Source organism: Equus asinus, chromosome 28 (assembly GCF_041296235.1).
Source record: "Equus asinus isolate D_3611 breed Donkey chromosome 28, EquAss-T2T_v2, whole genome shotgun sequence".
In the NCBI taxonomy this organism is placed as follows: domain Eukaryota; kingdom Metazoa; phylum Chordata; class Mammalia; order Perissodactyla; family Equidae; genus Equus; species Equus asinus.
Genome location: NC_091817.1, coordinates 20,645,731 through 20,669,725, shown reverse-complemented (window position 1 = coordinate 20,669,725; position 23,995 = coordinate 20,645,731). Strand labels below are relative to the sequence as shown.

The 23,995-nt window shown below is 35.8% G+C and overlaps 1 protein-coding gene across 13 annotated transcripts in view; it reads right to left on the bottom strand.

Annotated features, from left to right (window-relative positions):
* Positions 1-23,995, bottom strand: part of CHD9 (chromodomain helicase DNA binding protein 9) — a 228,646-nt gene that overhangs the window by 4,087 nt on the left and 200,564 nt on the right. For 11 of the 13 annotated variants that reach the window (XM_070500253.1, XM_070500252.1, XM_070500257.1 and 8 more), the window contains 10 exons: positions 23,058-23,277; positions 21,282-21,484; positions 17,196-18,104; positions 16,030-16,193; positions 14,983-15,255; positions 14,074-14,242; positions 9,001-9,140; positions 8,467-8,688; positions 4,563-4,691; positions 1,766-1,870 (listed from right to left, as the gene is read on the bottom strand). In XM_070500253.1, the coding sequence (XP_070356354.1) occupies positions 1,766-1,870; positions 4,563-4,691; positions 8,467-8,688; positions 9,001-9,140; positions 14,074-14,242; positions 14,983-15,255; positions 16,030-16,193; positions 17,196-18,104; positions 21,282-21,484; positions 23,058-23,277 (2,534 nt within the window). The remainder of the gene's footprint in view (positions 1-1,765; positions 1,871-4,562; positions 4,692-8,466; positions 8,689-9,000; positions 9,141-14,073; positions 14,243-14,982; positions 15,256-16,029; positions 16,194-17,195; positions 18,105-21,281; positions 21,485-23,057; positions 23,278-23,995) is intronic. The other 2 variants (XM_070500261.1, XM_070500256.1) reach the window with 1 other exon arrangement.

Sequence of the window (23,995 nt, the reverse complement as noted above, 5' to 3'; positions counted from 1 at the left end):
CTTTCTTGTAATTTTCCCATAATTTTCTGGGGCTCAAAACTCCTAGAAGTTTTAGGAGTTTAGAACCGCTAGACCAGCATTGTCCAATAGAAATATAATGTAAGCCACATAATGCAATTTTAAATTTTTTAGTAGTCATATTAAAAAAGGAAAAATAGAAATAGGTGACACTAATTTTAGTAATAGTGTCTATTTAACATAATATAAACAAAAATATTACCATTTCAATATGTAATCTATAAAAATTGAGACATTTTATATTCTTTTTTTCCAAACTAAGTCTTCAAAATCCCAAACCAGTGTTTTACACTTACAACACATCTTAGCTCAGACTCGCCCTCTCAAGTGCTCAACAGCCACATGTGCCCAGTGCTACCGTGTGTGACAGTGCAGCTCTAGATAGTGGTTTAAGACTTTCATGCGACTATTTTTTAATGTTGTTTTGAATTAATCAACTTATTTGTTTTCTTTACAAAAGCATTAGAGTTCACACTGCAGAAAACATGACATCAAAAAAATACAAACAAAAAAAAATCATCCACAGTTTCACCATTCAGAGATAACCACTGTTTACATTTCAGGATGTGTGCTTCCATTTTCCCCCTGCACATATATACAGATTCTACAATTCTCCTCATTTCCCCGCCTAGAATGAAAAATAGAATCATACTGAACCTAGTTTTATAGTCTCCTTTTTCATTTGGGCACCTGTAGAAATACCTACCACTTATTTAGCATTCACCATGTGGTTAGGCTTCACCATTCCAAGAGCTTAATCATTACTCCATTTAACATAATGTGAACTTTTTCTCCCTTGTTTTTAGATGTTCTTCTAAGATGTAATTTTTAAAATAATTGCGTATTTTCCAGTATATGGACGGAACATTAATATATTCCCAATTTTGTACTATTACACTATGATGAATATCTTTATATATATTTCTTTCCCCACATCTTTGATTATTCTTTGTGGCACTGTTCAAACAGTATCTTAGAGGTTATAATAACAGATCAGTATATATTGAGTCTGCATTCTAACTTAACAAGCATCTGAGAAATTTGTAACATGCTCTGCAAAATAAAAATTGTAAACTAAAAAACACTGTCACATGTTCACAAAATATTTAGTTAATTCTTAACTTAAAATTTAATCTTAGGGGCTGGCCCAATGGCATAGTGGTTAAGTTCACACGCTCTGCTTCAGTGGCTTGGGGTTTGCAGGTGTGGATCCTGGGCACAGACCTACACAGTGCTCATCCAGCTGTGCTGTGGTGGCATCCCATATACAGAAGAAAATAAAATAGAGGAAGATTGGCATAGATGTTAGCTCAGGGACAATCTTCCTCACCAAAAGAAAAAAATGTATTAATCTAGGATATAATTAAATAAAATTTAACCTAAGATAAGTCTAATTTTTAAAAATTATATACATAAATTTTTTTTTTCTGGTGAGGAAGGTTGGCCCTGACCTAACATCAGGGCCAATCTTTTTCTATCTTGTATGTGGGACACCACCAGATGTGCCAATCTTCTTCTATTTTACATGTGGGATGCCAGCAGATGTACCAATCTTCTTCTATTTCGTATGTGGGTTGCTGCTACAGCATGGCTGACAAGTCGTGTAGGTCTGTGCCCAGGATCCGAACCGTGGACCCTGGGTTGCCGAAGTAGAGTGCACTGAACTTAACCACTATGCCATGGGGCCGGCCCCAGATAAATCTAATTTTTAAAATGATGTCTGAGTAAGTATTTATGAAATACTCACAGATTGCTTAACAACATCTCCCCATTCAGGAGCTACCCCATACTCTGAATTTTCTTTCAGGAATCTACATAAATCTTTCAAAGGAGGAGCAAATGCACCTCCAACCTGTAAATGAAAAATGGATTGTTAAGACACTTAAAAACACAATTACGGAGACATTTCTTACTTTTATTCTGTACTGTACAGAGGTTATTGCTTTAAAACACATGTATTCTTTGAACCACTTTTGACGACCTTTTAAGGGTTACCACGACCCATTAGGGCTACTAATATACCATATAAACATGTAGTAATGTAAATTTTAAACGTTTTAAGTAGAGTAACTGAAGCAGTAAAATGAATATCATTTACTGTGCACTTACTATGCTGGATAAGCAGTATTGCCTCGTTAAGAGTACATCTTTTGGAGTCAGACTTACAAGCTGTGTGAACTTGGGCAAATCAGTAAATCTCTTTGAGCCTCAGTTTTCTGATCTATAAAATGGGGATAACAATAATACCTCCCTCACAGAGTTTTATGAGGATAGAATGAGACAATTCAAGTGTCTAAGCATAGGGTCGGGCACATAATAAATGTTATTATTATTCTTACTATATGCCAACTATTGTGCTAAGAACTTTAAGTATATCATTTATTTTAGTTCTTACTACATTCTTTTGAGATAGCATAATTTCTTTTTTCAAATGAAGGAACTAAGCCTTAGAGAAGTTATATAAATTGCTTAAAGCTAGCTAGTAATGTTAGGGTCAGCTTTCAAACTCAGGTCTCAAAAACCCATGCTCTTATCCATTATGTAAACTGACACCTTAAAAGTATAAAAATATACATATCCTTTGTCTGTGGGGAGTGATATAACCAACTAATTGTAAGTAAATTGGAAAAAATAAACAAAAAAGCCTACATATAACAATGAGGATGAAACTGAAACAAAATAATATTTTGAAATTTGAATGATTTAAATGATTTGGACCTACCGATGTAATGTTCCTTTGGAGTCTAAAGATAACTTCTTGACTAATTCCTTCTTCCACAGCTCTTTGAATGAATACATACTCTATCTTGATGGGATATAGACAGGGTTTAACACGGCCAGTTATAATAACCTATAAGTATTCCTATCTAGTATTTCCTATAGTCTTTACTTAGTCTCTGTAGTTTCTGTTGCCTTCTCCTTTTTATTATCCCCTTCATTAAGCTCCAACTTACACTGGAGGCCCTATGGGTGGTTTATGGGGATTCAGCAGGTAGGTTATTTTCCTTAGTAACTCATGAATCCTTAAGCCTGTACTCTAGAGACTCAGGACAATAAAGAACTTTACAAAATAAGGGAAACGAATAGGCCACTTATCAGGTTACAACAATTAAAAATAAAATTTGGAGTCTTTAAGATTAAGTTAAAATACGAAATTGTTCCATTTCCTTAAAACTGGCTAAGATAAATTTATTCATATCCAGTAATGATAATTTTTATTACAAGATGAAGTGCAAGATTTGTAACACAATCTACACAAACATAACATTAGGTAAAATGCTACTAATGTGTTGTCACCTTCTTTCCCTAATACATGACATCACTTCAAAGTACTAACAAAAGTTGAATAAGCTATCTCTACAAAATAGCGAACAAAATTAGTAAGTTGGTGCAGACAACATTAAACTGTTATTTAAAAAATAGTTTTCTTCCAATTCCAATATTTATTCTGAGAAATTCAAATGATTTTATGTATTTTTATACTAGTAGTGAGGTTATTTAACAGAGAGCAAAACAGAACTAGGGAATTAACACGACCTATGTAAGGTAATTTAATTTGTGAGTAAAGGAACTCGAGAAATTTGCTGTTCTTACACTGGGGCCATTTTCTCCTTTCTTATTTATTTTGTTGCTTGCTCATCAGAATAAAAAATAAAGTAAAAATATCAAAGCTATAAACTTACAAATGGGTGCCACAAATGTTCTATCATTTACTTTATGAAGCGAAAGAGACATACACCAATCCAAACATAAAACAGAAACAATCTGGGGAAACAAATGTTGAGCCACACTTTGTTCAAAAATAGACTTTGGAAAATCCTTCTCTTACCATTCATTAATCAACAACACAAGAAGATAAGCACGGGGTACCATTGTTTATAAGGTACCTTTGTTTAAGACATTTTTTTTTCCATCTATCAGAAAATTATGTAATATGTCGATTTTGATAGAACAAGACACTTAATGGCAACCTGATGGAAAATTATGGTGATAAACATATAGTCAATGACGGCTCTGATGAGAATGGTGTCGCCTTTCATCAGGGTTTCTCAACCTTTGCACTACAGAGATTTTGGATTGGTGTTGTAGGGGCTGTCCTATATACTGTAGCAGGTTTAGCAGCATCCCTACCCTCCACCCACTACATGCCAATAACATCCTTCCCCTGCCTGCCACCTCTCCAACACCCACCTCCCTACTCTTGAATTGTGGCTACCAAAAGTAGCTCCAGACCATTGTCAAATGTCCCCTGAAGGACAAAACTGCCCGCTGTTGAGAACCACTGCCTTAAATGTAGTGCCCTTGTGTAGTGCCATTGCTTAGGCACAGATATGTAAAGTGACTTGCTTATTTCATTCAGCAGTTTAGCCAAAGATGTGGGATTTGAAATCAGACTGTGTAAAATTATAGTCCATGTCTTTTCCCAGAAGTCTACTAGGTTTAACCCATTTGCAGGTCTATGAGGAAATACTAATGAAATAGTGTTCTACAGAGATCTTAAATATTGAATCAATACAAAAGATTAACAACAAATATATAAATACCTTTCTGGCATTTCTTCTGTTAATCAGCTGAACACGTTCTTCTCCAGTGAGACTATTAATATCTAGTTTATTGGGGTTTCTGCAACGATGCCTTTTTTGTTTGGGCTTCCCCTCATGGAGCTGCATTCTCTAAAATGTATAGACAAAGAAATAGCTTTAAAATCTTTACCTATGCAAACAGTACAAATAAGCTGATCCAAGCAATTACAGCCTATAATATTGAAGAGATATCTTTCATATATCATATAGAATATCTTATATCTTCAATATATGATATTGAATAATTTACCCTTTAGTTATGCTTTAAAAATATTTAAGCTTTAAATATTTTTATATTTAATATAATAAAGGGCCGGCCTGGTGGTGCAGTGGTTAAGTGCGCACGTTCTGCTTCAGCAGCCTGGGGTTCGCCGGTTGGGATCCCAGGTGTGGACACGGCACTACTTGGCACGCCATGCTGTGGCAGGCATCCCACATATAAAGTAGAGGAAGATGGGTACGGATGTTAGCTCAGGGCCAGTCTTCCTCAGCGAAAAGAGGAGGATTGGCAGCAGTTAGCCCAGGGCTAATCTTCCTCAAAAAACAAAAAACAAAAAACAAACCTAAATAAGACTTTAAAAAGTATTGCATGAATCTTTTCCTCAAATTACATATTTAAATAATTATTCAAGGCTACCATAATAATCAAAGTTATCATTCTGTTTGAAAGTAGGCTCCCAAAATGAGGAGGACATTGCAGTTCTTTCCTTAAATATCCTTGAAGACCACTGTATTCCTACAGTGTCACTTGAGGAGTTACCAATAACGCTGGAGCAGTTCCTTTAAATTGAACGGTTCTTTACTTTTTCTCCTAACACATTTCAGCACCAGATTTTCTCTGTGCTCTGACATGATTTATATCTGTGCTAGTTAGTGGCTTTCATTTCTCTTTATCTCACTGACAGACTTTCTTATCTCTTCTCATGTAATCCTCACAATACTCAAAGATATTACTCTTATTTTACAAATGGGAATCAAGGCTCAGAGAGGTTATCTTCCTCAAGGTCATGGCAGCTAGCAAGTGGCCATATCTGGCAAAGAAACTCTTTCCATCAAACCATGCTGCTTACCTCTACACAAATGTTAACCAAGCAGGGCTTGATGTTTGTAGCTATTTCCAACCAATCAGAACGTTACAAGAGACTAATGCTCACACTCTTCAGCATGGCGTACCAGTCCCATCACAGCCTGGACCTAATTCGCCTCTTCTATCCAGTTACTATTACCCCACTCATTCCCTCACATACTCTGTAATATCAGACCAGTCACTGTTTCATGAAGATGCCTTACAATCCTATCCTCTTTTAACTGTCTTCATAATTGTTCTATGCCAAAACATTGTAAATGCCTTAAATATCCTCCTCTTGTGTTAATCTGGTCAAATGCCTATTCAATCTTTCATCATCCAACAGACATATGTCAGCTCTATTTTCTTTCTATTTTCCCCAGATACTTTACTCTGCCCAGGTAATTATTTTTTTATCTGTTTCCATGGCATTTTATGCATACCTCTGTTATAGTATACATACCATGTTATGATTATTTAGTTATAGAAATACCATAATAGAGTGTGAGATACAAAAAATCATTAATGTAAAGCATCCTTGGGAAATCAAACTAATTATTATTTCATATTCTTTACTGCAATAAATGCTGCTTTCAAAGATGTCTTAAAATCTTAATAAAGTTATATAAAACATTTTGATAAAAGGTTTATTTGGGGGCTGCCCCAGTGGCGCAGCAGTTAAGCGTGCACATTCTGCTACAGCGGCCCGGGGTTTGCTGGTTTGGATCCTGGGCGCGGATCTACCCAACACTTGTCAAGCCATGCTGTGGCAGGCATCCCACATACAAAGTAGAGGAAGATGGGCACAGATGTTAGCTCAGGGCCAGTCTTCCTCAGCAAAAAGAGGATGATTGGCAGCAGATGTTAGCTCAGGGCTAATCTTCCTCAAAAAAAAAAGAAAAAAGAAAAAATTAAAAAAATTGCAGTGAAAATGAAGAATAGCTCTAAGTAAAAAGAAATTAATAAAGATTCCTTTGCAGTTATAAGAGAAAAGTATAAAATCATTCAGAGACTAGATTATAAGGGCCACGAGGGCAAGAACTTTATATTATTTGCTGTTTTATCCTCTATTCCTCAAAATAGTAACTAGCACACAATGGTTAAATAAAAATTTATTGACTGAATAAACAAATGCTATTTTCTAACATGTTAAGAAGTTATAGGGTTAAACCAACGATTTTCATTCTTTTTAGAAATGCAATGTTCATTTGATGATTGCCCATCATATTTATTAGATTTAATCAAAGGGAATGAAATAAAAGTTTATCTGAGAATTTGTGGCATTCTGTGAGAAAACTAGGGATATGAAAAGCATTCAAGAGTCAAGGTTCAGGTTCTCAAGTTATCTCCTGGTGACAATAATAGCAATGTAAAATACTGAACTGAATATGTGTTACAGATACAAATATATAAAAATATATTTACAGATACAGTCTCATTCTAGGGATTGGAGCTTTTTTGGTTCCTTTTCAGGAAAAAATAACACGGTAATTAATTTTTTCTGTTAAAAAAGTAACAATCATTTTACCTTTATAAAGCACTTTTTAGTCTTCAAAAGATTTTAATTTTTTAATCACTGACTCAATAAATATTTACAGGGAGCTAGATACTAGTCTATGTATCAGGAATTATGTGCTAAGTCCTGGGGATAGAAAGGTGAATAGGATCTAGTCCTTAAAAAGCTCACGGAGTAGCGGGCATCTTCATTTAATTATCCATTTAATCTTCATAATGGAGGCAGACAGAACAGGTCTGCTAAATTCACTGTATAGTGGATATGCCTTTACTTTTTTACCTTATAAACTACACAGAAATGTCAAGGGAGACTGACACAAAATTTGGTACATTAGCATCTGATAGTAAAGAATTATTAGCAAAATGAAACAGATTTCTATGAGAGAGAAAGCCATATGCCCATAAGACAGTGATTAGATAGCATTTCATGGGGCTGGCCCTGTGGCCGAGTGGTTGGGTTCATGCACTCCGATTCAGCGGCCTGGGGTTTCGCTGGTTCGGATCCTGTGCGCAGACCTAGCACTGCTCATCAGGCCATGCCTCTGAGGCGGCATCCCACATAGCGGAACTAAAAGGACCTACAACTAGAACACACAACTAGGTACTGGAGGGACTTTGAGGAGAAGAAGGAAAAATATTTCAGAGGATAAGGAAAATGCAAAGGAAATACAGCAACTCTCATCTTTGATTAACGTAAAATTGTGCCTCTGGAGAGACAGAGAAGCTGTATTCTTGTAAGGTGAAGAAGATCTTAAGATAGTAGTTTGGACACTGAATTTAAGACATTAGTTGCGTGGCCTTGGGCTATTTACTTAAAATTTCAGCTTTTCAATTTCTTTATCTATAAAATAGTTATAACAATGCCACTCTGATAAAGTTGTGTTAAATGAGATAATGCACGTTAAGTGTTAAGTATAATGCCAGGCACACAGCTAAGTCTCAATAAACATTTACTATGATCATTATTATTATTTTAAAATAAACTCCCTGAGAGAAATGATTGGAAGTTTTATACCTTTACAACCTTCTTTGGGTCTAACATAGTACTCTGTATATTGGAGATTATTTTTACTATTAAACACTTGTTGAATGCAGAATGGAAAAATGGAAAATAACACTGTATTCCAACACGGAAAAGACAGTAAATATTTTTTTCTGTCAACTTTCCTAAATCTTGGGCAGAACACATATTTAACATAAGTGGGTGAGAATTTATATTTCATCATTATAGGTTTGATGAATCACAGAAATCAAATATACCAAGATTTGTAATGTATCACCTACAGGAATAAAAGCTCCTAAATCTTCCACATAACCTGGATGCTCCTTAAGCCATTTCTCCAAATCCTTTCTCTTCGGTGCATCATCGCCTGCAAGTCTGGTCCCATCTTTAAGATTAATAACTGGAACTGGACTTTCTGTATCAGGAATTCCTTGAGGTTGAGTATAGGACAGTGCTGGATTCATCCCTGTAGAAATCTGTGAGGTGGTTAAGCCTAAGGTAACCTGTAGAAAAACACCAAATAAAATTTTTATTTCCACGCTTTATCGTTCTAATTTTGGTCCAATAAAGCAATTCTTTTTGAAAAGGAAAAAAAGAGTTGTTTAAAATTCTGCTAAATCTTTCAGATTTACAATGCTCATGAATCTTGGCCAGTGCTGGATTCTACTGAGATACAATCTAAAACTATGTAATGTGCTTCTAACTTCCTAATTATTATTACTCTACAAAACATTCACAAAACAGCAATATGCATATTCACGAGGATTGAATTTTGGACTCAAGGATCAGTGGTTTTTAAGTATTGTTTTACTTACATGATTAGGTGGTTTATTTCTGTTAAAAAAGAGGATGTCAACACCTTCTACATTCTTCCTCCTTCCCCGCCTTTTTTTGACTATAGGCTGGTTGTCTAATATAACTCCATTGGCACCAAGAGTTGAATGAATGGAAGTACCTAATCAAATTGAAAATGCAAAATAGTGATAAAAATCTAGTTCTTAAATTAAAAGTAATCACTTTTCTAAATATACAGAAGTGTTAGTTCTTATTTTACATATCCTAAATCAAGCAATTCTTGGAATAAAAACACCACCCCCATTCTCATTTAAAAACTGAGAGGGGGCCAGCCCAGTGGTGTAGTGGTTAAGTTCATGGGCTCTGCTTCGGCAGCCTGGGGTTTGTAGGGTCTGATCCTGGCTGCAGACCTAGGCGCAGCTCAGCAAGCCATGCTGGGGTGGCACTCCACACAGAAGAACTAGAAGGATGTACAACTAGGATATACAACTATGTCCATGGGCTTTGGGGAGAAAAAAAGGAGGAAGATTGGCAACAGATGTTAGCTCAGGGCCAATCTTCCTCACTAAACAGCATACCTTATTTTCTTTTAAAAGATTTTATTTTTTCCTTTTTTTTCCCCCAAAGCTCCCAGGTACATAGTTGTACATTCTTCGTTGTGGGTCCTTCTAGTTGTGGCATGTGGGACGCGGCCTCAGTGTGGTTTGATGAGCAGTGCCATGTCCGCGCCCAGGATTCGAACTAACGAAACACTGGGCTGCCTGCAGCAGAGTGCGCAAACTTAACCACTCGGCCACGGGGCCAGCCCCTGCCCATTTCAACTTTTGACTTGTCTCCTCAAATATCTTCCCCTGATACTCACACATCTCTTCCTTCTCCTTTTAGAGGAAGAAGTACGCCTTCCTCATGTATAAGACAAACCTTTCCCTTTTCTTCGGATCCATTAATTCCTACTTTTTCTAAAAGCTTGTTTTATCAATTATCTTTGTTTTCCTGGGCCAAAATATCTTATTCTACAGTAGACTCTTCTCCTCAACTTAAAAACATGGCCTGACTCAATCAAACGAAAAATAAACTTCTTTAGCCTTTTATAACTTTCAAAACTTTTGAAAGGTTGGTCTCTATTGTGCTCCTCTTTTTCACAACCAACTCACCCCTCAAGTTCCCAACTCAATTATCAATGTCAATTAAGGTATTTTATTTAGGATCACCATTAACCTTTTAGTTGCCAAATTAAACTGATCTTTCTCATTCCTCCCTTCAGTAGGCACTCAATAAAAATATTTGTAAGAGGTCTGAATGAAGCATTTGCATGCATTCAGTCATTTTTCCCAATAGCTAAGTACAAGGTACTACAATGGTGCAAAGAGAAGACACAGTTCCTGTCCTCAAAGAGAACATAATCTAGAACCCTCCTAGTAAAAGAAAATATCATTAAGAACGAGATGTTTGCTTAAAATAGTTCACAGCTTGTAGTGAGAAATGCATTTTCAATCATTCAAGGAAAACTTTTTGAGCAAGTCCTGTGTACCCCTGAATAAGGAGCTGTCCTTTGGCTAGCGGTAACCTTATGGAGGTCACTTACCTTTGTCACACCTCAGTTTCAAAGAGATACCTTAATTCATATGGTAAGGAATAACTAATTACAATAGTTAAGATCATTTTTGCATATGAAAGCAACAAGGAATGTGACAAACATTATTAAAAAAAGAAAAGCTTTCATTACTCACGTAGTGAATTTCATTATAATCACATTAACAAAAATTATGAATATGATTGAAAATTCTTTCACCATATAGTACATTTTAGCTGTAATAATAAAAAAAAACTTTCCTAAAGTACCACTTTTAAAAGTACCATGCTACTTTATAAGAATGCCTCATGGCTTCCCATTCTAATATGAATGAAATGCTTCACATCAACCCCCATTTCTGCCTGGCCACCAAGCCCCAATCCTCGACACAGCTCAGTTTTTTATATTGTCTATCATCTAGATTCCCCTCTCCTAAGCAGTCTCTGATCTTATACAATTATCTCGACGGTAAGAATTTACACACTAGCTAGGTCAGCCTTATCCCCAAACCATACTATTTTCCTGACATCAAGTCTCTGGATCATGCTGTTCCCTGCCCTTCTTCCACTTCTCCCATCATTGTCATTTTCCAGAACGACTATTATTGCATCTTCTTCTTATAAATCCTGTTCAATTTTGCCTCTTCCACAGGACTTGCCTAAGTTTCTAGACAGCAGTGACTTCCCTCTTCTCTAGTATTTATTAACTATAATGTTCTGGTTAGCAAAACATATCATCTTGTTTTTTAATGTACTGTCTAATATTTTAATGTGTAGGTCTAGTCTATGAAGCAACTGAAAGGCAGAGAGAGCGTCTTGCGTTTCTTTTACTTTCCCTTTACTGTTATTCCAGTGCTATATAAAAAAGAAGTACTTAATGTAGTTATTTAGGAAAAACATCATTTGCACACACTCATGTGTCCATTTATAAAGATATCTTATTTGGCCATTCATTTGGTATATTCCACCTTGACTTCTGCTTTAAAAAGCGCCAGTTACCTTGACTTATTTCTGAGTGATTTTTATAAATACCACTGATTTAAGTTAGAATCCAAAATGGAAAATTTAACCTATTCTATTCTATAAAGTCTGTGTTGTCTTTACCTGTAAAGACAATATTGCAACTGTAACAACATTGCAACTGTAACAACATTAAAAATAGTTTCTTTCTATTGAATGCCTATTTATGGTGCCATACACTGGACTACGTTTTATAAATGTTTTCTTAAATCATCAAAAACAAAATGAAACAAAAACACAGGGGTATTACTAAGTGCATTTTACGAATGAGATCAGAAATGTTAAGTCATGGGCCCAATGTCACAACAGCTGGTAAATGCCAGCATTCAACCCCAGGCTGTTTGGCTCTACCATCATTTGTTCACTATTCCAGGTAGTTTCTGGAATGGGCTCATTAGTTTTGTCTTCTTGTTATAATTTATGCCATTTTACTATCCTTCATTAATTAAATTACATTATATTCTGTATCTTTACTTGAAGCTATCAGATAAAATTCAGGGGGTATCCACATAAACATAAAAAGGGCCTAGGCTTTGGAATATTAAGAATTATAGTAATAGCATTTGTTGAGCATATAACTCTAAAACCTGTGAGTACCAAATTTTAACATCTGTTTAGCATCTAATTATGTGCCAAGCTCCATATTAGCCACTTTACATATCCTATTTAATCCACTCAACATGCTACGTCTCTCCTCCTCCATAACCTCATTTCACAAACAAGAAAAGTGGCTCAAAAATGTTAACTGATTTCCTAAGAGTCATGTAGGAAGACAGATCTAGATTTCACATTTGCAATTATTAAGATGGATGAGATACAATGCTTAGATAATAACTGCATCTAGTTTTAATGTTTGAGACTTTTTGATATTTTGTACAGCTGCAAATTAGTGTTACAATTACTATAGATACTATTAAAAACAGTATTCTTTACCAAAGAATTGCTCAAAGGCAAAGGTTGTACTACCTTTAGCTGCAAGAGTTGTCCAGATAGTAGAAGAATCAATCCCATTTTATAGTGAGGTTATCAGGGCACGAGCAGTGGTATTATTAAACTCTACTTAGGCTGGGCAAAAAAGCCCACAGCTTATCTTTCCCCATCTGTTCCCATTTCCTCGTGAGAAAAAGAGCCCCTTGATAACAACACCGTCATTGTAAAGCACAATTTGGGGGACTTATACTTCAGTAATAGTAACAGAAGTATGGCTGATTCATATTTTAACTGAAATTCATACATGTCTGAAAATCCAATAATTGGAGAATTACACTGAATGGTTAACGAATCCATGAGACCAAAGTGAAGCTAATAACTCTCATCAATTTATAATTTAATTATAATTTATAATTAAAAAGTGGTAATAGCAGCAATTGAAAATAGCAGTCAATTTAACACTTAAAATAAAGCATCATTTTCCCAAATTATAGAAATTCCACACAAAGTGCACATACACACATGTGCGCAGTAGGAGTTTTGAAACGTTTCCAAGTATTGCATGGCAACTAGATTTCGTAGAATACTGAATAGAGTCCTTAGCCTTATGCAAAGGGAAGGTATAAAGGAAATTCAATCATTCATCTGCCATATTTGAAAACCTGCATTTTTTAAGATTAGTAGGCTGTGGTCCACACATTGAGACTGTTGATCTTGAGTAAAATTCTCAATTCTTGACACCATATTTAAGAGGGACACAGACAAATTAAAGTAGAACTAGACCAAGATAAACAAAGCACGTAACACATGGCACCAATTCGGTATTTAATAAACACTTGTTGATCCAAATTGTCAAAAGGTTAGAAGAAATACAGATAATCTCAAGGGGAGATATAATCATTGCTTTTACAATGTTAAGATTATCATGTAGACAGGAATAGGTTAATTCTGTGATGACTTTAAATATAGAACTTCAATCACTGAGAAGAGCCAATTGCAGGGAAAATTTGCTTCCAAATAAGAAGGAATTTTGTGATAATTAGAGCCACTGAATAATAAAAAGGTTTGTTTAAGGTAGTAACAATCTTGTTCCTACAAAGTATTCCATTACAATGAAAGACTATCTTTCCGAGATTAGTCATAAACAATTCCTATATCCTACAGACGCCTGGACTATGCAATCTCTAAAGTCTTTCTAAAACTTCTCATTTTAACTTCCTCTACCAATCACCATTAATTTGTGACTTAGGTGTTTGTCTTTAAATTCACAGTATGCTTTCACATTGAAATGCTGTTTCAACTTTTGTCTGTATAAAGTTACTTGAGAAAATGAGATTTCTACCCAAATATTCAAGCCCCCTCAAACTAAATTATCCTCTACGCTTTAAAATGTCATATTAAAAATTAAGTATTTATTTATATTTAAAATTATACTGATTACTTTACAGACTTAAGAGAGGTCCCAACACTTAAGAATAAATGAATTTTTATTTATTTACAAGAGTAAATAAAAGAATTTGGAAATGACAGGGAATATTTCATGGTAAGGCAATTACTATTAGCATATTCACCTGATACTGGCAGAGATTTTGGAAAGCTGGCGAGGCTGGTCTCGGATGCGCTCTGAAGCTCCCGGAGCCTCGTGAGGTACTGCTGCTGCCCCGGAGCACCGTCTTCACTGTCGAATGGTCTTTTCTGAGCAGCTCCTTGCTTCTGAAACGTCAACTTCAAACCACCTTCCTGTTCAACAAACACCATTATTAAGAAGGAAACAATTAAAAAAATCTCACCGCATGATACCAAGAGAAATTTTTTACTTAGAAAAACTGAATTAAAAACCCTGAAACATTAATCAGTTTCTCTTCTTGTTCATAAATCAATTGAAGAAAACATGTAACTGACTTCTATAATGAATATTAAAATTTCTATCTTAAATGAAAAAAAATCCAGGTACTATACACTTTTCTGAGCAAAACAAAGTTTTCCATGTGACTAGTACATTATAACACTTTCAGCTTCAGAGATACGTCTCTACATACATTATTCGTGCGACATTTTACAGGATATTACCCATGTTGTAGATACCAAGTAATCAATTTAGCTTCAAAAATCATACTGAAAAATGAAATATTACTGATAACAGCGCATGTTAAATGTTTAAAACAGAAAGTGCAGTGACATACCATTTAAATATTATATAAAAGAACCAAAACAATTAGAAATTGTCAGACTGTTTATGAAAGCATCTTGATCAGCAGAAGGACTATTTTCAGAAGTATAGGTAGAGAAACACATTTAATGATGATCCCTCTAGTAGAATATTCAAGTTTAATAACCTAGATATCAAAAAGAAAACAATCCAAATACCAGAAAACAAGTATGTGAAGGAAGTAAGAGTAAGAGCAGGCAGCCATTTGCAGGAAAAGCATGCTGCACACCGCAATCGCAATCAGGTCCTAGGGCAATAAAAATAAACATACGTCTTTGATTTTCACTGTAAACTCCTTTTCTCGTACATGCTTCTTCACCTTTGACATCTGTGTCGACTGATCATGTTCTTCTTTAACACCGGCACCTGGAGGAGTGGGTACACTGGGCTCGCTATATTCTGTAGCTGCACCAGGGCTGTCCAGCAGTTTTGTGGTATAGAAAGAAGCCACTGTGTTGGCATCATAACTTCTTCTAACTGAAGGCCACTTCCCTTTCAGAACCGTTTGACAAATACTGTCCAACCGGTTGATCATCACACGATCCTGGAAAAGAATACGATGTCAAAGGACAACTTTATTAATTAGAGCTCTGGAGATCAAATGGCTCAGAGCCTTGATGGATTTAACCCTGGTACAACATACGTGTGACTGGGATGCATTCATATTCTCACACAGATATTACAATTCTGTAAGAAGTTATTCCAGTATAAATTCCATTGGTAAAGTTAAAAAGTATTATAAAGATATTTTCCTATTCCTTTGTTTTTATACTTAGTATAGTGGTACAGGTTCCTTGTAAAAAATTCAAACAACTCAGAAGTGTATAAAAGAGTAGAGAGTTCTCCACTCCTCCATTTCCCAACCTCACTCCTAAAGGTAAGTACTCTTGTACTAGTCTAGTCACGCACTGGAAGAATTCTATTAATCCAATCTGAACTTCTACCACTGAATGTACATGTACTTAAGTGAACTTTTTTCCTAGGTCACAATTGATTATGGTAAATTTCTGCAAGGAGACACAGTTGAAAGCACTTATTTCATAAAAAGTACTTGAACATTATCTTGTCTGTGAATGCAAGCATTCATTATCTTTTATTCTGAACATTCTAAGGTTATGTTGGGAAACATATACATTTAATTTTTATATTTAATAATTTACTTGACAGTAATAATGGATACTTTTAATGCTAACAACCAAAATATCATCCTACATTTTATAGTGACCTATTTTTCTACATAACAAGAATATCTATCATTAAAGCAATATAGAAAAATACCCACAAAATGATCTATTCCAGCAAGAAATTATTCATTTACCTTTGGCCAATAAGAAGCTGCCAACATGTATCCACCTTGTAAGATATAAGCAGACTCTGGTGTCCCATTGTTCATCTGGAAACTATCCTGGGTCTCATCCTGGGTAGTGCTCAGTGATGCAACACTTTCTTCATCATAGGCTTTCCTGTGAGGGGTACCTTCTCCTAAAAACAATTATCACTGTATAAAAAAGACTACATAAAACAATTTACATACACTTTTCAAATCTCATACAATTATTCAGATATATTTGAAAATGCAAAAGTAAGAAGTAAAAACAAATGGTATAAAAGGGAAAAAATTTACCTAGACTACAACAAAGTACTCATTATTTTTAAAATTAGCATAAAAGCAAAATAAATGGCATCAAGGAGTTTGAGAACAAAGGGTTAACAAAACGTCCCTTTCTCCATGAAAATTTGACCCTCAGTTCACGCTGTTTCCCTGGAAACAGATAAACTGATTGATAGACTGCATCTGGACTGGGAGGACCATAAATACCTGTTGGGGATACTGTAATTCTCTCAGGGGACCCTCATCTCTGCTCAGAGATGTCCACTGTGGCAACCCTGAAAGTTATGCCTAAGGAGCTGTTACAGGACATTCTGGCTCCTGTGGGGTATGAGGCTCTTTCAGCTAGAGTGGCTCCTGCACCCACTTGATACTCATTTCCTTGCACGTGAACTGCTGGACTGCTGCAAGGACACCTGCAGAAGAGGACTATTTAGTACTACTCTACTGATAAGCTGCAGTTCCTATGTCTTTCTGATTAGGCAGCTGCCAAGTAGGGCTTATGATACTCTTGTTGGTCTGATTGCTTAATCTAAGAATCCTGGTGGCTGTTACAAAATATTATCTTTGTTTGTTCACTGATCAACTTGTTCCAGGAAAATATAATACTAAATTTAAGGCAATCACAAAGAAATAAAATTACATGTAAAATCTCTAATTCCTCTGTTTGACTAATCCATTTTGCAATTCCTTGAATACTGAACAGGGAGTGTATACCAGTAATTCTAATTTCCTTTTCAATAGTGCTTCTCTAAGAAAATCTGTACATATAAAATTTTAGCTAACAATGTTAAACATACTTAAGTTATTTGAATCAATCCTTTTCATTTTCACTTGAAATGTCTTAAAATAGCAAAAGTATTTTATGCATATACCTCGCTTTTGGACTTCCTCTTCTTCACTGTCACTTTCTTCTGATGAAGATGAAGAGGAGGAGGATGAGGAGGAGGACGAGGATGAAGACGAAGATGATGCTGAAGAACAAGAGGAGGACGAAGAAGAACTAGAGCCTGATCGAGAGTGGGAACAAGACGAGGAGGAAGACGAGGAAGAAGAGGATCTGGAAGAACAGGACGACCTCTCAGAATCGGAGTCAGAATCAGAACTAGACTCCGATCCTCTTTTGTGGACTCGCTGTTTCTTAGAAGCTGGGTTTGGAGTTAGGGGTTCTGTTCTGGCTGCAACCATGCGTCTGTCTGCTTCGCCTTTTCCACCAGATTTCTGGTTTCCAGTAGCCTGTGGTAAAATACCATTCTTTGGACTTACAGGCTCAGACTTTATTAGTGTCCTGGTTTCCTCAGAAGACATAGATTCTTCTTCAGAAGACTGAGGCTCCTCTTTAAGGTTTTCACTTTTAACTTTCACATCCTCTAGAACAATACCTTTTGCATCTAGGAGCCTAGGTAGAGAGGTAAGAGGAGAAGCAGAAAGTGCTACTTGATATTGCTGTAAAAGTGGGGTAGAAGTCCTTGAATGAGCCATCTTACTTTGACTGTAGTTCCTTTGAGCTGCCATAAATGAGAGTTCAGGATCACGAAGAATGTGATAGTCTGTTCGGCTCACCCCATGTTTAGCAGCTCCAATAAGCAAGTCCCTATCATGAGGGCCACACTCCCACCAGACAGGTAAGTCTGGATTTGGATGGCAAAGCTTCAAGCGTTCAAACAATTGTGGATGTCGGAGGGCCTGCTCCCGTACTTTCCTTAGAAGTTCAATGCGATACAAAGTCCTAGAAGCACGTTCTTCTGTGATTGGCTGGATAAAAATATTTGGATCCACGAATTCTACATTAAAACAATAACAAAAATAGTAACCTCAAAATACTTCATTATAGATTTTAAACAAATAATGTAACTTCTAAAATGTACCTCTAACTCAGTATCATTGTATAGTTTCCAGAATTTCCTTTTAATATTTTTAACGAGAAAAATACTTACTCAAACTCACTTATAAACACAAAGTAAACTGTTAAATAATGCCCCATAAACAAACATAGGCCCACATGTCCCTAACTGCACCGAGGTAACTCAGGGCATTGCAGTGAACTCACAAGTACACCAAAGCCTTTCATAAAATTTGAGGGAAATTGGGGCCAGCCCGGTGGTGTAGTGGTTAAGTTCCTGCACTCTGCTTCGGCAGCCTAGGGTATGCAGGTTCAGATCCTGGGTGTGGACTATATACTGCTCATCAAGCCATGCCATGGCGGCGTCCCACATATAAAAGAGAGGAAGAACGGCAACAGATGTTAACTCAGGGTCAATCTTCCTTACAATAACAACAACAAACAAAAAATTGAGGAAAACACAGTGATATTTGTCAAACACTGTATGAACTACTAGCTTGAGAGAGTTCACTTTCAACTTAAGACCATGCTATATTCCTTTTGGTGGAGGCCTAGCTTTGCAAGCAGAGATACTGGTAGCTGGGAAGAGCTCAAAAAGACCAGAGCTTGTTGAAATAATGCAGGGACCACCTGAAGGAGCTCCTAATGGCTAAATTCAGAACAATAAGAACATCAAAATGAATAATGATAGTATAGAATTATGACCTACAGAATAAATATCCATTAGTTCATATTGACATGAATAAATAATTGATGCAGTAGACTAGGAAGAAGGAACAGTTCTTCCTTGCAGTAGAATTCCACAATAAAAACTGCTGGAAGATCTCCTGAGGGATACTAAAATCAATGGGTGAATGAGGAAAAACAGGATTTGTATGGTCTCCAAGTATCTCTTCAAGATACTTGTTGACTAGAGGGGAAAAGACAGCAATTTTACACTAGAGAAACGCAGCACAAATCACTTAAAACAAGCAATCAAGGGTAACAGCATCAGTACTAAGACATACTGACATCATGAATCCCATGATATTATGTTCTGAGAAGGACACATCTTCATTTCTATGGTACTCCTGCTAAAAATGCATAACCTTAGTCCAATGATGTGAAACGCAAGACAAATCCAAACTGAGGGGTTTATGGCAAAATAACTGATCAATACTTTTCAAGGTCGTTAAAAACAAGAGAAAAACTGAGGATCTGTTACAGACTGCAGGAGGCTAAGGAGAAAGAACAACCAAACACAATGTGGGAGCCAGGAACAAAAAAAGACATCAGTGGAAAAACTGGTAAGATTTGAATAGATATTTAATTTAGTTAATGGTATTGTACGAAAGTTAATGTCCCGGGCTGATAATTATACTATAATTAATCATGTAAGATTTTAACATGTAAGGATTTTAATCATGTAAGATTTTAACTCTAAGGAGGCAGAGTATGGGTTATATGGAAACTCCTTGTTCAGTTTTTACAACTTTTCTGAAAGTTGAAGAGTAGTTCAAAATAAAAAGTTAAAAAAAATCAAGGACCATGCAAAATTAACATAGAACAAGAAATAAGAGAGTATCCATTCTACTTCCAAGATTTGAGGTGTGCCCAACAGATGCACACATCCCATTAGTAAGTAACTGGGTATTTTAGAAAGAAATTTTTCTTTCAGTGTATGTTATGTTTTCAAACAATTACCAGATTGTTAGGACATAAATACTTATTAAGTTGTTTGAACCTCATTATTCATTAAACAGAACTTTTGACTTCAAGTACTATGAAAAATTACTGAGACATTAAGGGTGCTAAGAACTGGGGAATCCCGTTTGGGAAACTCTGATCTAAGTAAAACCTCACGCAGATTTCTAACAAGGAAACGCTACCTTTTCAATCATTATTTAGTAACTAACCCTTTCCCTTTTCTTTTAAAACTGGATTCAAAAGTGATGAATTGGGGCCGGCCCAGAGGCACAGTGGTTAAGCTTGCGTGCTCTGCTTCAGTGGCCTGGGATTCAGCAGTTCAGATCCTGGCCGCTGACCTACACACTGCTCATCAAGCCATGCTGAGGCAGCATCCCACATAGAAGAACTGGAACAACTTACAACTAGGATATACAACTATGTACTGTTAGCTCAGGGCCAAGCTTCCTCACCAAAAAGTATACCTTTAAAAAAAAAAAGTGATGAGTTTATTCACATAACTTTATATTGCTGATGAGAATTAAGGAAAAAAAGAGGGCCTCTCGGTAACCATAAATAATAGAAGACAAAATACTTAGCTTTATCTGTCTTTTTAAATCCATTTATGGTCTTACAATAGACCTTAAAGTAGACTAAAATCTACTCTGAGTTATCTGGTATTTGAGTAATCAAGCGACTCACTACCCTATTCAGTGGACTGACAAATCTGTTAGGAAATAAAATTAAAAACAGGAAACAAACCTACATGAAATTTAAGTCCTTTTATAAACCACTTACATTTTTACTATGAAACCATAGTAAAGCCATAGGAACCATAGGAAGCCACTGGGGTTAGCAGTCAGAAACCATATTCAGTAAAGAATGGAGATGGCTGCTTACAACAGCACTACTGAGAGGAACTGCTGACAGGAGGAGCTATTTCTCTGGGCTTCGAGAACAATGACATTCATCCCAGAACAGCTCCTTAGCTGAGCATTAGCACCTCTGATTGCTGTCTTTTTTTGAAGGCACTCCGTGATTGTTTTCCTACTAAAACTCTGTGAAATGTCTTTTGAGTGGAGACCTCATTCCTTGCAATATTATTCGTGTAAACCAGCCCTCTAGTGCAGTTCCTTTAAGCTGGACTGAAAATACAGCTTAGTTTCGTTTACCAAAAGCTATCCTTTATCTTCTACCTGCCCCAATCATAAATCTAACACTAAATAAAAACACCGGCTATTTCCTCAAAACTCAATGGGTACCTTTAGTCTCTTTAGATCTCATTTTAATAGGAGGATTAAGAAACAGGGGATCTTTAAGCAGTTTATTTACAATTCTGAGAAAGTGCTGACGTGTTGAATTAGATAGTATTGAAATAAAAGTTGGAGATTTCTGAATTTTAGTGGTTTTGCTTTTTGATCAGAACAAGGAAAAAAAGAAATTTTATACATACCTTCCTTGGAAGGAAGACGACAAACCCTCCGACACATGGACATGAACGCATACAAGTATTTCTCCAAACTATCATCAGTTTTCTTATGTAGCCTAGCCATAGCTCTAAATTTTGTCCAATCAAACTGGCCTCTGTCAGGATCAAATACTACTCCAAATGTAGACACAACCCTATAAAAATCAGCTTCTTCTCTTCTTGTCCATCTATTTCAAATCAGATTAAAGAAAAAGATACATTGGTCACTGAAAAAAATATTTATTAACGTTGAATATAATGACTATAATAAACATTTAACCTAACACTTTAAAGGATTAAATCCAGTGTTATTGCTTTGTAAATAAATTTTAAAATGCTAGTAGACTCATCCATCCAACCACGCTTCTTTTCCTTCATAATAATAGTTTTTTGCATATTTATCATGTGAGAAAACATGCATGGGATATAAGATTATATGATATGATAACCCTTCCTTTAGAATAAAGATAAAACATTTCAAACATATTTATAGCATAAGGTAGTATTTTGTAGTTTTATGCATTATAGCAACCTAAAGTATTTTAGGAAGATTAATCCATATCTGACAGACTGAAGGAAAATGTATGTGGTAGATTAGAGATGGTCATTAATTCTTTGCCAGTCTTCCTATTGAGAGGTGCCACCTATTTCCCTTTCCCTTAAATCTTGGTTGGCCCTGTGACTTTTCTGACCAAGAGTAGGAGACAAAAGTGACATTTTTACTTCTGAGGCTGGGCCTTAAGAAATCTGCAACTTCTGCCTTTGCTACTTGGAATGCTCCCTCTTAGAATCTGAGCTCCCAGTTGGCAGCCAGCACCAACTGCTAGCCATATGAGTAAGGACCCTTTGGACCTTCCACCCATCTCAGCACTCCAGTCAACACCACAGGAGGCAGGAGAACTACTGGGGCAAGCCACAGAATCATGAGAAACAAAAAACTGATGTTTTAAGTCACTATGTTTTGGGATGGGTTTTTATCCAACGATAGATAACTGAAACAGTTATCTGTTTCAGTGAACCCTATTTACAGAGGTTTGAAGATTATGTGTAGGATAGTTAGTCTGAAGTTTCAGACTCAGTAAATTCTGGTTACAACAAATGTGCTGTAAATGAAACGAGAACAATGATTTTATCTTCCAGAGAACATCTAAGGACCCAGGTTTAACAGGGAGGCCAGGTTATTGCTAAACACTCCTATTCTTTTCCATGTATTCCCTCCTTTTTAAGAAGAGAAAGCTTATGTGATGAGAGAAGCTTGCCTGTCTTCTTCACAAGGTCTCTTGCAAGAAGCTCCACTACTATTTGTTGCCCTTTGACATGGTAGTTCCAAGGGTTTATTCTCTGTAGAAAGCATGGATGGACTGGTCTTTCATACCTTCTTATATCTCAACAATGTCAAAATGTAAAATAAGATAGAATGGAATTTATTTCATGTAATTTAAAGATGTTTGATAATTTAACTTTTGAGTTTGCTCTGCACATTCATGTTTTTTCATACCTCACTGTTCATGAACATGACAAAAGAATGATTAAATATAAAGTATGTGTAATAACTATAAAATGCAATCATCTTTATTAGTTTTACCATATTTGTGTATACATGTGTGCGAGCATGTATACATGTCCATCAAGCACTTTGTTTTGACCAACTTCCCTACCTATATGTTTTTCATAAAGTGAAATAATCACACCCTAACAGCCTTCAGAATGAACGACTATATTTAGATATTATATATTAAAAATTTAGTGCTATTGTCTTACCTCTGCTGTCTTTCTATCTTGGCTGCCATTTTAGGATTAAGAGTGGCTTCTTCATACACAGGCTGCATTACACTGGCAGGCACTGAGAAAGTAGGTTGTAGCTGCTGGATTTGTCTGTTTTTATTAGTACGCTGATAAGCTGTGATGAGACGCCTCAAACGTGTGGTTAAAGCTGACTGAGTAGGCCAATAAATTTTATCACCCTCCATCAGTTGACCATCTACATTTAAAGAAACTCAAGTCAATTAAGAAAAAAAAACACTAAAAAACAAAAGCAAAACAAACAAAACTAGACAGATACTGTAATGAAGCTTACCAAAGCAGCACAACCTCCCTACTTAAAAAATCTTTTTCTTTCAATCTGGTTATGTGAAAAACAAAAATCTCTCACTATAAAAAAGTTTTTTTATAACTACAGCCCTAAAAACATTACAACAAACTTTAAGAGTAGCTCACAGGAAGTAGGTCACAGCGGACTAAAGAACCACCATGTTATCTATTTAAAGAGAACTTGACTTGCACAGAAAATACAAGTCTTGCATTTCCAGGTCTAATATATGTTACTGGTTGGCAAATACTCAATGTCTTAACTTAAATTAAAAGTCAAACTGAAACCATGAGAAGTTGAATACTACACTTTTCTAACGGAAGCTTTCTGTATTAAATTTATCTCAATTTAATTAGAATCAAAACATTTTAAAAGTCATTAAGGAGAAACATACATTTAAAAAATTCAATATGACAATGCTGTAACTTTTAAGTTTTTATTCACCCAATAAAGTACAGGATCTAATTCCCTACTTCCAGAGTGTAATATTATAATTATATACACCATAATCAAGCAGATCATTCATGCTCTGCAAAAACTACTCCTTTGTTCCTGTTGAACCACCAGAGGGTGAGGCACTATTCCCCTTGGGTGCCAGCTGGGAATGAGC